The sequence below is a fragment of the Perognathus longimembris genome, chromosome 24 (genome assembly GCF_023159225.1).
Source record: "Perognathus longimembris pacificus isolate PPM17 chromosome 24, ASM2315922v1, whole genome shotgun sequence".
NCBI lineage: Eukaryota > Metazoa > Chordata > Mammalia > Rodentia > Heteromyidae > Perognathus > Perognathus longimembris.
The window spans coordinates 31,032,827-31,047,308 of record NC_063184.1 but is presented as its reverse complement, the minus strand read 5'-3'; the positions used below and the strand labels follow the sequence as shown (position 1 = coordinate 31,047,308).

Sequence of the window (14,482 nt, the reverse complement as noted above, 5' to 3'; positions counted from 1 at the left end):
TCTACCATGACACACACGTGCTGGCGTGTGAGCCGCGACTGATTTTTCTCTCGCCCATCAAACGTCCCAGCAATCTCATTTCTCTCCCTTTCAAATCTCATCATTCCCGAGGTTGTCTCCCTCTACTTAGTCTACGCTTCCCTTTCTTATAGAAGAAAATGGCTCGCTTACGCCACTTGAAGGGCTCACGAGGGTCTCACAGGATAATAAATAAAAGAAGGGGGAATGAACAAATGACTAAAGGAGGAAAAGAGAAAGGGATGGGTCCTTCATTCTCTCCTGTGGGAAAATAACCTCTCTGAATATTTTAAAAAAAAATTTTTAAAAATGATATCAGGGTTTGAACTGGGGTCTTACACTCACTGGGCTGGTGTTTTCTGCTGGCATGCTATCACTTGAGTAAGGCCTTCAGCCTGGCTTTTTGCTGGTTATTTTGGTGCTATTTATTAGGTGGAGTGGGGCATATTTTTCTGCTCAAGCGGCTTTGAGTTGCGTTCCTCTGAATCTCAGCCCTTGAGTATCTAGAATTATGGACATCAGTCAGCAATGTATATAGTTCTTTAAAGTTTACATTTCATTTTTGTCAGTCCTGGGGCTTGAAGTCAGGGCCTGAGCACTGTCCCTGGCTTCTTTCTGCTCAAGGCTAGCGCTCTTCCAATTTGCCAAATGCATCCATTCCCACATTCCTACATGACCTCTGAAACCCACTGGGCTGAGCCAGTGCCGCCTCTGTGGGGAGCACTTGAAGACACGGTAGGGACGGTAGAAGACCCAACCGCAGGAGGGAAGAGGTAGAAATGGGCAGGATTTCATGAATATGCATGCGCAGAAAGATCTCACTTGGGGTTTTCTTTTCTTTAATAGAACATTTGTGCATTTTAATGGACAGTCATGAACTTTGCTCAGTCCTTTTGTGGAGTTTAACACTGGATAAGTATTCCAAGCACATTTCTCCAGGGTGAGACAGAGCAGAGGAGTTCAGAAGCCTTTCTCATGGCAGAGGATGGCCCGCATTCAGACACCCTACAGAGAATGACGGCCTCCTTTCTTCTCCCTCCGTGTTTGCTGATGGGGAGAGGAGAGCTTGGAGCTACATCTGCATTGTAAGACTCGTCCAATGAGACAGACTTGTGTGATCTGGGAACGGAAAATGGAAAGAGGGGCAAAGGTAAAACGGTTGCTTCCAATGTGTCATCGGTTGGAGGTTGGAGATGTGTACATAAACTATTTCTGTGTGACGGGGATCTTTGTCATCTGCATAATCAACCAAGCAAAGCAAAGCTGCCGCCACCTGCTTTCTGGAGCCCTGAATGAATCAACGTTCTTCCCAGTGGTCATTTCTGATGTTCCATAGCCATCTCGAGATCGGCTATTCTCTGTGTTTGAAAATGCTTTGAAGATGACAGGAAGTTGGCTAAGGCACTGTATAAAATATGCACTCAGGGGCGGGCGGGGGGCAGGCAGTGTCATTGAACAGTGACCAGAATGATCATATTGGAATTGACTGAGAAGCTGGTAAGACAGGAAAGGACGGCTGGGGGGGGGAGGGGGGAGAGGGGGGGCCACTAAGAGGAAGAAACAAAACGTTCAAAGGAAGTCATATGAATTCTAGTGAAGAAAAAGGTACTGGACATATAGTGGAGAATTACGTCAAATTAAAAGCATCTGTTTTTCAAAACAGGAATAAAGATTTGAAAGTCAAGCTTCAAAGCCCATTGATTTATTCTATGACAGTGTCGGGGGCAGCTTTGCCATGCAAGTGCTCTGCTCCCCGGGAGAAGAGCCCCATAGTGCGTTTTCCTTTTGAAACTTGCAAAGTTCTCTAGTGCGTGGAATAAAGAGGCACATAAACAGCTCATTAGAATTCAGTATTCACTAGCCTGTGCATGCATGAAATGCCAAGACGATGCATTGTTACACAAAATGAGTCCGAGCTGAGTATATATCACAAAAGTTAATAAATAAACGGTGACATTTTAGTGGACACGATACCCATTGGGGCAACTAAGTGATGAAGAGCAGCTTTGACAAAGTTTAATGAGAGGTGGCTATCAGACAGTCTCTAAGAATTAATTACCTCATATGAAGCCCAGGTCAAAGGTTTCCTACAACCAAACTCTAGCCAGTCAGAGAAATGGACAAAACTATCTTTTGAGTATCTGTCTGCCTGGGCACCTCTGCAGTAGGGGTGAAGCCTGAACTTCTCGTTCTCTAGAGGCGAGGTCTGAGATGAACTCAGCGGACAGCGTGAGACGTTCCAACCACAGATCTGCTGCCTATCTGTGGAGGTCCCTGGCTACCTAGGTTTCATCCCTAATAGTTCACAAGGTGTGGCTATCCTCACTGCTATAAATTACAGGAATATAAATAGCTCTATCGTGCCTCAGCATTTGTATTTGCCCTTCACATCATTTAGGAAAAGGTGTAGTATAAAAATAAACCATAGGACGTAGGTAAGAAATCCACCAGAAAATGGCTTATCAAAACCTTACCACAAGGGCTGGGAATATGGCCTAGTGGCAAGAGTGCCTGCCTCGTATACATGAGGCCCTGGGTTCGATTCCCCAGCACCACATATACAGAAAATGGCCAGAAGCGGCGCTGTGGCTCAAGTGGCAGAGTGCTAGCCTTGAGCAAAAAGAAGCCAGGGACAGTGCTCAGGCCCTGAGTTCATGGCCCAGGACTGGCCAAAAAAAAAAAAAAAAAAGAAAACCTTACCACAAAACACTGTCTTTGGTCACAGGAAGAGCCTCAGATTCCAGGTTGTATATGTCTTTCAATAACAAGATGCTTAACATAAATAGTATTATGAGAGTTCACAAAGATTATGGAAAATTGTTATACATTGCTGTGGATCACTCCCTTTCTCTAGGTGACATAAACACATTTACAATGATAAATAACCAATGCTCTCCTAGCTTAAGAATGGAGACTACATTTTACTTATCTATTTAAAGTATAGCTAATTTTAAATTCATGCTTAACTAAGTCGACACATACAATGTAAACATTGCACATATAAATTGAGTGTCATCAATGATCTGAAATATGAATTCATTGCATTTGTTTAAATCACGTCAGATTATCTTTTCAAATGTGAATCTTCATGGTGGAAACTTCCAAAGCTCTTTCTTCAAGCTATTTGATATCTGCAGTCGACTTTGTTCTCTACGGTCACCCTGGTTTCTGCCCACACATCAGAACTTCTTACTCCAAGGCTAAAATTTAAAATCTAGTTTATGTGTACAATATAAGGTGTGTGTGGGGGGGTGGGGAATTAATTGGGTAATTCTGGTACTGAAATGTTCCCTGATATAAAAATGTATTTGTTTAATTAATAATGGATTTGAGAGATGGCCAGTTAATAATTTTCCTAGTACGCTCCTTGCTAGAAAGGATTGAAAGTTTATCTTTTTAACAATTTATTTGAATAGGGATAGGCAGATTTAGCCTCAAACCAATCTGTAGCAAGGCTGGAATTAAATCACAGGGTTGTAGAGAATGGAATAATTACTGGAAGGCACAAAATCTGGGTCAACCTAATAGTTTGGTTGGATGACACACTTTCATATTCTGGGCAAACTAATCTTGGAGTCCCAGCTGCTAGAAACATCTGCTGTAGAGATGTAGAGAAAGAAAAGCAGTATGTCAACTTTACTGGCTGATAAGCTTGTCTATTTTCTGGCACATATTGTCATAAAATCCCAAATATTCCTTTGAGCTTTGATTGTTTACTAACTTTTTAGGAAAAATAAACCTTTAAATCATTTCATCATTGAATAAGTAAAATTTAGCAAATAAAAAGGCTTTTGGGGGGTAGTACTCATTTTAGATTCAATCTCTAGTGTATTGAATTGATAATTATTGCTCTTCAATTGGATCAACAAAACAAGTTGAAAATCAAATGGCCTTATAACAATTTTGAGTTCACAGAGATTCTTTTCCCTGACCACAAGAGAAATGTTATTGGGTTCACTGACAGAATGGAACTCAGGAGTAATTTACCAAGATGATTTCATTTCCCAAATCTTTATTGTAAGCTCTGAAGATAGTTATTCAGGTCAGGTAATTGTTATTGTCACTACTGGAAATTAAGTAAAACAAACAGAATTTTTTAATGGTGCTACTGTAATCTTAGTGAAAACTTAAGCTAATTTAAGTGATTGAGGAATATTTTCATATATCACAGAAACCCAATTACATTAATTTAAACCACTGAATTACTTCCAGAAGTTGACTGCATTTGTAATGTGATGAAACTTTTCTAGCAACTAATTAAGAAAGGGGCTATACAAAGTTATACTTCCAATTCCTTTAATAGCACAGTCTCAAAGCCATTTTCATTAGCTACATTTTCTTTAGATTTACTCTATTTGCTAGAGTTGAATAAAACCTTGAGGTAGAGAGGGAGAGAGGGAGGGAGGGAGGGAGGGGAAGGAGAGAGAAGAAGGAGGGAGAGAAGGAAGAAAGGAAGGAGAGAAGGAGAGAAGGGCAAGGAGGGACAGGAGGGAAGGAGAAAGGAAGGAGAAAAGGAAGGAAGGAAGGACAGAAGGAAGGAAGGAAGGAAGGAAGGAAGGAAGGAAGGAAGGAAGGAAGGAAGGAAGGAAGGAAGGAAGGAAAGGGAAGAGAAGGGAGGAAGAAGGAAAGAGGGAGGAAGGCAGCATGAGGGAAGTAGAAGAAACTGAACCAGAGGAGGAGGTGGAGGGGAAGGGGAAGAATTACATAACACAGTGAGAAGAAATAAAGAAACTACATCGAATTCCAAAGCAATCACTTGGTTTCCTATAAAAAAAAATGTAATTATTTGTCAAAATGACATCGTGTGTTTAATTAAATAAAATATAGCTTCCTCCCCATATCTACTCAAACTCTTCAAAATTCACAATTCACAATTCACATGCCATGATATGTCTAGTGTCTCTACCAGAGGATCAAGGAGCAGATTTCATCAGAAGATAATATAACTTCCGTTTTTAAAGCGAACACACACCGCAACCACACGGAGTAATACAAGGCGAGGACTGAGGCCCACCCAGGCAAGAGCTTCACCACGTGAACAAATCACTTAGCTCACAACTATCCTAAGAGCTTGAAAAGAACAGATGCTATTTTTGCTTTTCAGTTGAGAAAATTAAACTTCAGGGAGGTTAAAAGGCATGCATGCCTTGGAGCTCTGAATACATTGAAGATGGTAAAGGTAAAAGGGAGAAATATTAGATTTGCCTCTTGGAAAGTGCTCCTGTCGGAGAAATGCAATCTTAATCAGCAAAAACAAACACTTACTCAGCAGTTCCCGCTGGCAGCCCCAGCTCTCTTTCCTGCGAGAGAAGTTTACCTAGAGAAAGGGCAGGCGTCACCTCCTAGGTCTTGAGATCATAATTTTGTTTGAGCGATCTGGGCCTGTCAAATAGCTTAATCCCTGAACACGCTAGAATTTTAGACTGGCAAGAAAAGTAACTGTTCACCAAAGACTACTACCGCTAGTATACCTTTACTTTTGTTGTTAAACACAGACTACAGTGTAGGGTTTACCTGTGGCGTGTGTGTGTGTGTGTGTGTGTGTGTGTGTGTGTGTGTGTGAACGTGCATGTACTTTGGAGGGAGGCTTTCACATAAGTAACATGCGATGATAATAACTCTGGATGCAATCACTCTGTAATAACTCAGTAATTAACATTACTACCTTTCCTTCTCTTTTCAGGTGCTTTTCACCCTACCCAGGCCTACTACAATTCCTTTTGCAATGGTTTTGTCTGTCTGTCTGTCCATCATTTCCACCTTTTGGAGTCTGAACTGTCTTTGTCATCTTAATTATATTTGAATTGACATATATCCGTAACACGAAGAGGACTCCCTGTGGTGTTTCCCTTTGTGCACACAGTGTTTGTTGTGCACATTCATCTCCTCTGCCAGAGTTCCCATTTCACATCTCCTGTCTCACCACTTCTTAAATCATTTTTGCAAACAATTGATGGGTTTCATTATCCTGTTTTCACGTACATACCTGTAACCTCCTTCCATCCTCTCCGCATCTCCTCCTCCTCTTCCCTCCCTCTTCTGCTAATCCTCTGCTGGAGAGCCTCCCCCCCCCCCCCAACCACCACTACATGTTTGCCTTCCGGTCTAATCACCCAGAGTTTGCTAACTTTTTCAGATGTTCATACGGGCCACACGGGTTTAAAGCACCTCTAACAACATGGAGGCAATCAGAGGATCCTGAGCATGAGGGGATTCAGGAGCTCTTGATGTCCGCTGTGATTCCAAGGGAAACATCTGGAAGCGGGCCTGGGGTGGCAGCCATGAATATTCTTGGTTGCACACAAGTGGTAGTGATAGGGAGGTTTCTGATTCTTCTGAAGGGCAATTTTCCTCATTGGGCGAAGCTCCGCCATCAGTAAGGAAATGCATTGTGGGAACTTGGATCTGGGATATCTTTGCTTCGATGGCTGTACATAGGATTTCTTTGTTAGAAAATGTATGTTTCCTAAAAAAATACGTTTGATCAGGAATGCAAGTTTCAAACATGATATGCCCCTATGGGAAAGTGTAAGCTATTTTTGCACCATCTATATGATAACTTCTTTCCAGTAATTTTTTTTTTTTGATGAAAAACAAAGCTTCCTTCTCGTGCTTATTGCATGTCTCAGGGCTAAACGGTCAGAGGTGAGCGGGGTGTGGGAGGCTTACCCACTCTTCCTCGTCGTAGTCGGAGTGATGTGGAATGGAGCCCTGCCTCTTCATGGGTGGGGGCTGGTCCTGGGCGTGGCTTTCCTCCGCGCTGCTCTTAGGAGATGGCGTTTTGCTCAGGGTGCCTCCCGGCCTGGCCGTATAGAGAGCTAGGAGAGCACTCCTGACCAGCTGATCCTTAAAGGCGTGCACAAAAAGTTCTGTCTGGAAAGGAATGGGCAGGGATTAGAAATGGCATGGTAGGCATCACGGGGTAGGGCTGCAAAAAGGTCAATGGCCGATTGACCACTTAAGTGGTGTGCATGGTGGAAATGCACCGGCACTGAGGAGAGAAAAATTATTCGTACCACTCAATAGGAAATGGTGCGGTTCTGGGAAGCCGCCAAGGCCTGGAGTCCTCCTGTGTTAAAGTTAATGCCGAGGATCTAAATGCACTATAAACACCATCTGTCTCCTCAACCCATTCTCCAAGGCCTGTCTCTGAAGACACATTTCACTGGGGAGGATCGTTTGAATGACATTTACCTGTGGCACCGTGCACGTAATTCCAAACACACCTCAGAAGAAAATGTGGCTGGATTTTTGATATATTTTGTACTTAAAACGGTTAAGAAGCTACAGAAACAAACATAGTAAACACATGCCTTCTCAAAGTAGAACCAGAACTATCCTCTGGGACTGTAGACAAACGTGACAGAGATGATAAAGGAGTTATCTCTATGATCTCACCTGCCTCTTATTCATGTCATTCCCCAAGTTCTCTCCCGCACCAAATTATCCCCTAAGGTTCAGTGGTAACGAGGTCACTGCGAATCCTGGCATGGTAGATTTTATAAGCTGGTGGTAAATACCTAGTAAGTACTGTAGTTACTGCAGCTTCCCGACAATAAAGAACTTTACAGCTGTACTTTGCATTTTCTTGATGAAATGTTTAATAGCTCCAGCCTGTAATAGCCTGGAAGGTGAAGAAATTGATTTTCTGTATTATAGTAATACACTTAGCATGCATGTGGCTCGACAATCTGTCTAAAGACTAGAGTCAAGCATTGACCCATATAGTTGATATGCTCATACTTCATGCTCTGGGAGGAAGAGCCTTTGCACACATAGTGTTATTTTGGATCATACTTGATATTATCCTCATGTAATATAGCATTCTAGAATACTACTAACAACTCATGGTGATTATATTTCAGTATTCTCCCGCTATACCACCAACAGTGCTTTGTCTAACCCATGGCTACATCGCTACATACATCCTTGTGAATGTCAGCAATCAAGGAAATTCAATCAAACCTACAAAATAAGTGCCTGAGAAGATTTTTGTCTAATGTATGGAATTGCTTCTTTGGAGCAGATCATAACCTTCTGGAGCTTGAAGTTGAACTCACCATGGATCGGATATAAACAGTAAGAAACGTAGTGATGTGTCTCAGCACAAATGGCTGAGTATGAACACGAACGGAAGAGATCGCATGGTGTCTAACGTGCTCCGGAGTGTTCTCTCTCTCAGTCCACACCACCCACTCCCTGACAGTAATCCACATATCCGACTTGAGTCCTTCCCTGGCCATCACTCAGATCCGGTGGTTAAACGCGTCCACTTCCACCCATGTGATCTCTTTACTTGTAACTTAAGTTTCTCTTAACGTTAGTCATATGGAAGCCACTTTGAAGACAAGGAAACAACCTAGAGAACCGCATATATAAGGGATGGAAGGATACTTTGGAGTAAATCAAGAAAGCCAGATGAATGAAAATTCAGCTTATACCGGAAAGACATAGAAAGAGTCCGACAATAAATTATCTTCCAATGGGAACAGAAGACACAAAATAAATACTGATAGCACCGTGGGCTAGACAGAAGTCAACCAGTCGATGTAGCTGGAGGAAGATACAGAAGCATGCTATTTACATAATTTTATATTGCATGGATACATCGATCAATGTGAATTTAAATATCAAAAATGCACATTTATTCCCATTCAGCTTAACCAAACTACATCTCTGTTGATAGTTCTGATAATCTATTCTGATTCTATTGTGTTTTTTAAAACAAAACATCGTGGCTTCTTTGAATACCTGCTAGTACAGCTCCAGTTTTCCCATCTTATATAATTACAATGGGGCCAATACACATGCACACCAATGGAGTCTTTAACTGCACTTAGCTTTGTTTTCTTTGCATCAGATGCACATACACAGAGATTCTACTTCATGTGTTCAAGTCCCACCTAGGCTGATTTAGCACTGAAGGCAAGGGGGAGGGGGTAATGCAGCAATTTTTTTTCATTCTTTTTGTTTTGTTTTTTGCCAGTCCTGGGCCTTGGACTCAGGGCCTGAGCACTGTCCCTGGCTTCTTTTTGCTCAAGAGCCATAGCGCCACTTCCGGCCTTTTCTATAGATGTGGTGCTGAGGAATCGAACCCAGGGCTTCATGTATATGAGGTGAGCACTCTACCACTAGGCCACATTCCCAACCCAATTTTTTTCATTCTTACAACCCAGAATTTTCTCTAGAGAGCAATCAAATGATAAACAAATGCTATAAAGGCTGATCTTTTACTTTGTGTCAATACTGACAAATTTATCTCACTCCTTGGAAACCTTGTGGGTTCCAGGATCCTATGTATAAGGTAATGTTTCATTAACCAAAAAAAGCCTAAGTATTCCATCACAATATCTGTCTGGTCCAGGAAAAAAAAAATCTGAGGTTTCTTGAATAGCACTACTAGGTAGTAAATGTAGGCCAATATGGACTCTGGGTGTTATACAGTCAAAATGAACCAATCTCCGCATGCCTGAACACTGCTGTCCTTACCACTGAATGACTAGGAAAGTTGAACTCAAGGGAAGGAAATGACTGTGTCTCTGAGTTGCCTATCAACTATTCTGCAGACTTTGTCCCTTTCTGCCTCAGCTTGTACCAGATAAGTGAAATAAGACAGGCTATCTAAATGTTATCATAAGAGCAGGTGAACAATTCATTTAGAGTATCAACCTAACACATTAAAATTTTAATTTATCATTTAAAATTTCAAAATTTCAACTTAATATAATAAAATGCTCAACCTAAGGGAGGTCTAAGTTCACTTACTTGGTAATAATAATAAAAGACAGATGCCATCTTAAAATTGAAATGATTTTATTCTTCCTTTTTTAAAAAAATTAAACTCATATTCCCAGGTAACTATTCTTCAAAGGAAAACACAGGATTGTCTGCAGACTTAAACTACTAAAAGTTACTTCTCCAGGGAATGAGCGAAGAGAATTTCCTCATTTCCTGAATACTGATGGTAAAAGAGTAGCTAGGATGTTTATTTAAGATCACTCCCTTTTCACAAGAGATCTCAGCCAAGACCTAACCTGTCTATTAGAATCTCATCTCATTGCTAAAAGTATTCAGGACAATTCTGACCAAATCCTAACTATAATACAGATGTGGTCTGGGATCTATGGGAAGGATTATTTTAGTAGTCATATAAACACTGGGAAAGGACTGTTTGTTTCAATGAATTTGATAAGCTTTAGTTATTTCATAGCGAAATAGCACAATTCTTTGTCATTTGTACACTGATGAGTTTTCACTTTCCCTAAAGAATATCTAGCAGGCAGGCAGTTACTTGGCATTTGGGCCACTACTAAATATTTATATATTCTATGCATTAGTATAACTAGGTACTATGCACATATACATGTAGACGTGTATACCTGAATTTATGCATAGAAACCATGGAACCATTTTGCCAGTTTTGTAAAAAAAATTTTGGTGTCTTCCTATAAAAGTCTCACTGCAACTCATCATAAAGTATACTCTTCTATTAAGTTCCATGATTCTTCTGATTTCTTTTCCTTTCCCTTTTGGCTTATCATCCTCTGCTCACCCCAAATGTAGTTAGCGCATCCCATGAGTCTTAACTGACTTTCTCAAAAGCATTGCTCCTTCGAGGTGATGGAATCCACTCCCTCATGCTTCCCATTTTCATCCTTATGCTGAAGGCTCAAAAATTCCATTTCTAGCCCTCCTGGAACCCTATCTAGGAAATATTTTCACTGAAAGCCTCTTGAATTTAAAACTCCTAGTCTCAAGTCAAATAATTTCGTTATTGTTTTCTTGTGCTTGTTTTTCCGTGGGTCATATCCCGAAAACCACTTTGAGATGTAAATGTAATACAAAGATCAGAAGGTCCCTTCCCTTCCTCTGCTGCCGGTTTCCCAATGCCCAAACCATTTAGCCAATTTTCTCCTTGTTTAAGGACGTGGACCGGTTGTCTTAGCTTGGACAGAGCCATCCAACTTCCATGCATTTTCTATACAGCCCTACTCCTACCCTGCCCTATCTTCTCATCTTTATTTCTCCTATTCTCCAAATTCCCAATACACACACATTTTGACAACTATACAACGTTAATTCATCATTTTTTTTACTTGAAGGAGTTTGTTATTAATAGAATTATAACAAATTATATTACAACATGTGGCATCACTACGTTTATCTCTTGCTAAATTCGTGGATCATACTTCTAAATACTGAGCTTCTTGGCAGTCTTCGGAGATGGCAAAACTGTTAACTTGGCTAATTCTTCGAAATGACAAGCATAGCTGCTTAAGAGGATGCATGGCTTGTGGACTTCACTTTGCAAAGGTGCTCTTTCGTTTCCAGGGTTGAGGGACGACAATGCCTGTCAACTCTAGAACACACAGGGCAGAAAGCTGGAGCAATGCTGGACTCAAAGAGAAGAGCTCTCCCTCAGCTGCCACCGACCTCGCCGCCACCACTGCCGCAAGTTGCAAAGGATGTATGAAATGATAAGTCCTTGCCCAGTGCACAGGAAGAATGTAAATACTGCTCTGTAATCATTGCCAGGATGGGCTATTTGCTAAAATTTTCTGCTTAGGTGGACACAGAAAAATCTCCCCTCATCTAAACTATTCCAGAAGAGAAATGCTCCCAAATGAAATTTTATAGCACTCTACTGGGTACACAATCTTCTAGCTGACTGTTTTCTTCTTTCCCTCGGTCGTAAACATGCATTGGTTGACTATGATAATACTTATGTAACGCTAGGAAGTTGGCACCACAAAAAAAAGTTGACAATGGTAAACAAGGCGATCTCAGTACACCCTTCTACAAAGGGTCCAGGGCTGGTTTTGTTTGATTCCTGGGGATGGTTCAAGCTGCCTGATTTTGTACATTCTTTAATTCCTCAGAGCATTGTGAAATGAAGAGAATATGTTCCCAACCAGTGTAATGACTCAATAAAACAGCACAAGACACGATGCCTCCTGAGACCGAGTAACTCCTTGGAAACCTGGGTGGTTGGTGCCATCTTTTCTTGTGATGCAGGCATCTGTGCCAGCTGAGAAGGATACTGCATTTCAAGCCATGAGTCTCGGACTGTAATTTTCCTCTATTTTTATTATACTTTTGATTATTTTGTTATATTTCCTCTCTTTTATAATACAGTTAGATACTGATTTTCTCAACAGATATTAGCTATCTTAGAATGAGAGGAGATACTAGTTTTCCCCTGTGAGGAAAAGGTGCAATTCAAAACGTTAAATAAGGACAAGGTGTGATTACCAGTTATCATATCAGAATGAGAAGGATGGACACACATACTGTTCTGGTTTCTATTCATCTGTGTGTTAGAGAGATGAAGAACTGTTGACTCATTCTAGAATTACTAGAGATGTTTATTGCTCAGTTTCTTCAAGGACCTATTTATTAGAAATGTCTCATACTAAATTATAAGAAGTCAGATGCAGATCAGGTTGAGTACACTATGATTTGGCTCCAGAATGCCTGGTTTCCCTTTTAAAATCAAGCCGTTGTTTTGTTCTCTCTCTGTCATGCAGCTTGCCCTAGTTAGTTATAGACATTGATATTTAGTACCTGCTGCATCAAGGCCAGAGTGTAGATAAAGGAGCGAGTCACCTTTGGCAAAAATCAGGCATTAAGTTATATAACATTTCAAACAATAACTGATATTTGGAAAATTCTAGAATCTTCTAGACACTGAATTAGGGCAGAAGAATGACCCTCACTCCCCCCCCCCCCCAATCCCCGGCATTCATCTGAATGCACAACAAATTTCTGACTCCAAATGAAGTGACATTCTTATTCAGATTGGAAATTATGTGGATGAAAATCAGTGATCACCAGAGGAAAATAATTTTCAAAAAACTGAATTTAATGTGTAAAGCCAAGAAAATGAAAGGTACCACAGTAAAGAGAATATATACTCCAACCAATAAAAGGTTTCATTTCCTACTAGGAAAAACAAGTGCTTAGTAAGATTTGCAAAAGAATAAAGCCAATTCATTTTGATCCTGTGGCAATACTTTGAAGCTTACTTTTAACCTAGACTCCTAACATTTGCAGAGGCTATGAAAGGCAATGTATGCAGAAAGCAACACCAATGGGCATTGGAGGATTTCATTTTCCCCATGGTGGTGATGATTTGGATCTTACTTTTTCTGCAAGCATCTTTAAAGAATTCTTCAAGCTGTCTGGAGAATGCTGGCTTGCGGAATGAAGCAGTAGGTCTGCCTGGGTTGCTATCAGAGGTTGTAGTTGATTGATGTTGCTGAGAACTTCCTTTGCTTTTGCTGTGTTTTCAGGTGAATAGTAAATAAATTGGTATCCAGTACTGCAACAACAAAGATAACGGCAAGTTACACAAAAAAATCAGAAAGAATTTGCAGCCCTTAATAGCAGAGCGACCATGATAAACAGATCTCCAAATGTCATTACTTCCCACCCAACTGATAAGAGCTGCTGGGGGAGAGCTTGTTTATGTCCAAACAATTCTTAAGTAAGTTTTTAAGTAAGGCTAAGGAATACAAAACCAGTCCTTGCTCACCCACAAGGAAAATTCTATATGATGACTGAAGCACTAGTATTTAAAAATTATTAACAATTACTAAGCAATTACAGGTCAAATAATGGAGGGGGAAACATATGACTCTTTTTAGATTCAAGCCAATTTCCACATAAATACTGATTTACCACCACTTGCTAAGAGGTGACCTTGAGTGACCTTCAGCTTTCGTACCAGGCCAAGCGGGAATCATTAGGAATAATTCTCTAAGGAAAGTAAAATTAGAAATATTTATATGAAGTCCCGAAAATAGTGCAGGATACAGAGCAGTTAAATAACATGGGCTCCTCCTCCATGATACCGAGCTAGAGCAAGAAGGGTATAAATATTAACAGCTCAGACAGAGAGAAAATGAATCAATATCAGGTGGTTACAGGTAATTGGATTGAGTAGAGAAACAGCATTTAAAGCATAGGAATTCTGTCATGTTACTTTATCGCCTCCTTTTTGTGTTCCTTTCGTCAGAAGTTAAAACATAGCTTAGATTATTTATTATAGAGCTTATGGGTTTCCATCCAAAGTGCTAAAAAGCTAAGAATTTGATTACAAATAGGAAAACCATCGATCTTCATAATCAGTATCTAAGAAAGACTGCCCAAACTATGAAGACATAAGATGTCATGGAACAAAGGAATCTTTGACCAGATGCCTTATGGAAGAAAAAGCATGTACTACAGTAGAGAAAGGAGATGGCGAACACCAGCTAGAAGGAAGGAAGAGGAAGGCGTGGTTGGTCCAATCACAAGGCTGATGCTTAGCCCTCTAAATATCCAATTGTTGAAGAATTTTTTTCACAACACATCGCAGCTATTTTGAATATTCATTAAATATGCCCCCTACACTTTCCAGTTAAAATCCCCACAAATGCATTTCTCATTTTGAAAAGAAGAGAAACTACTAGGGAAAGTGACT

General features: G+C 40.6%; 1 protein-coding gene across 8 annotated transcripts in view; it reads right to left on the bottom strand.

Moving 5' to 3' along the window:
* Inpp4b (inositol polyphosphate-4-phosphatase type II B) overlaps positions 1 to 14,482 on the bottom strand; it is a 305,059-nt gene that overhangs the window by 73,278 nt on the left and 217,299 nt on the right. For all 8 annotated transcript variants that reach the window (XM_048333627.1, XM_048333628.1, XM_048333629.1 and 5 more), the window contains 2 exons: positions 13,162 to 13,339; positions 6,688 to 6,891 (listed from right to left, as the gene is read on the bottom strand). In XM_048333627.1, the coding sequence (XP_048189584.1) occupies positions 6,688 to 6,891; positions 13,162 to 13,339 (382 nt within the window). The remainder of the gene's footprint in view (positions 1 to 6,687; positions 6,892 to 13,161; positions 13,340 to 14,482) is intronic.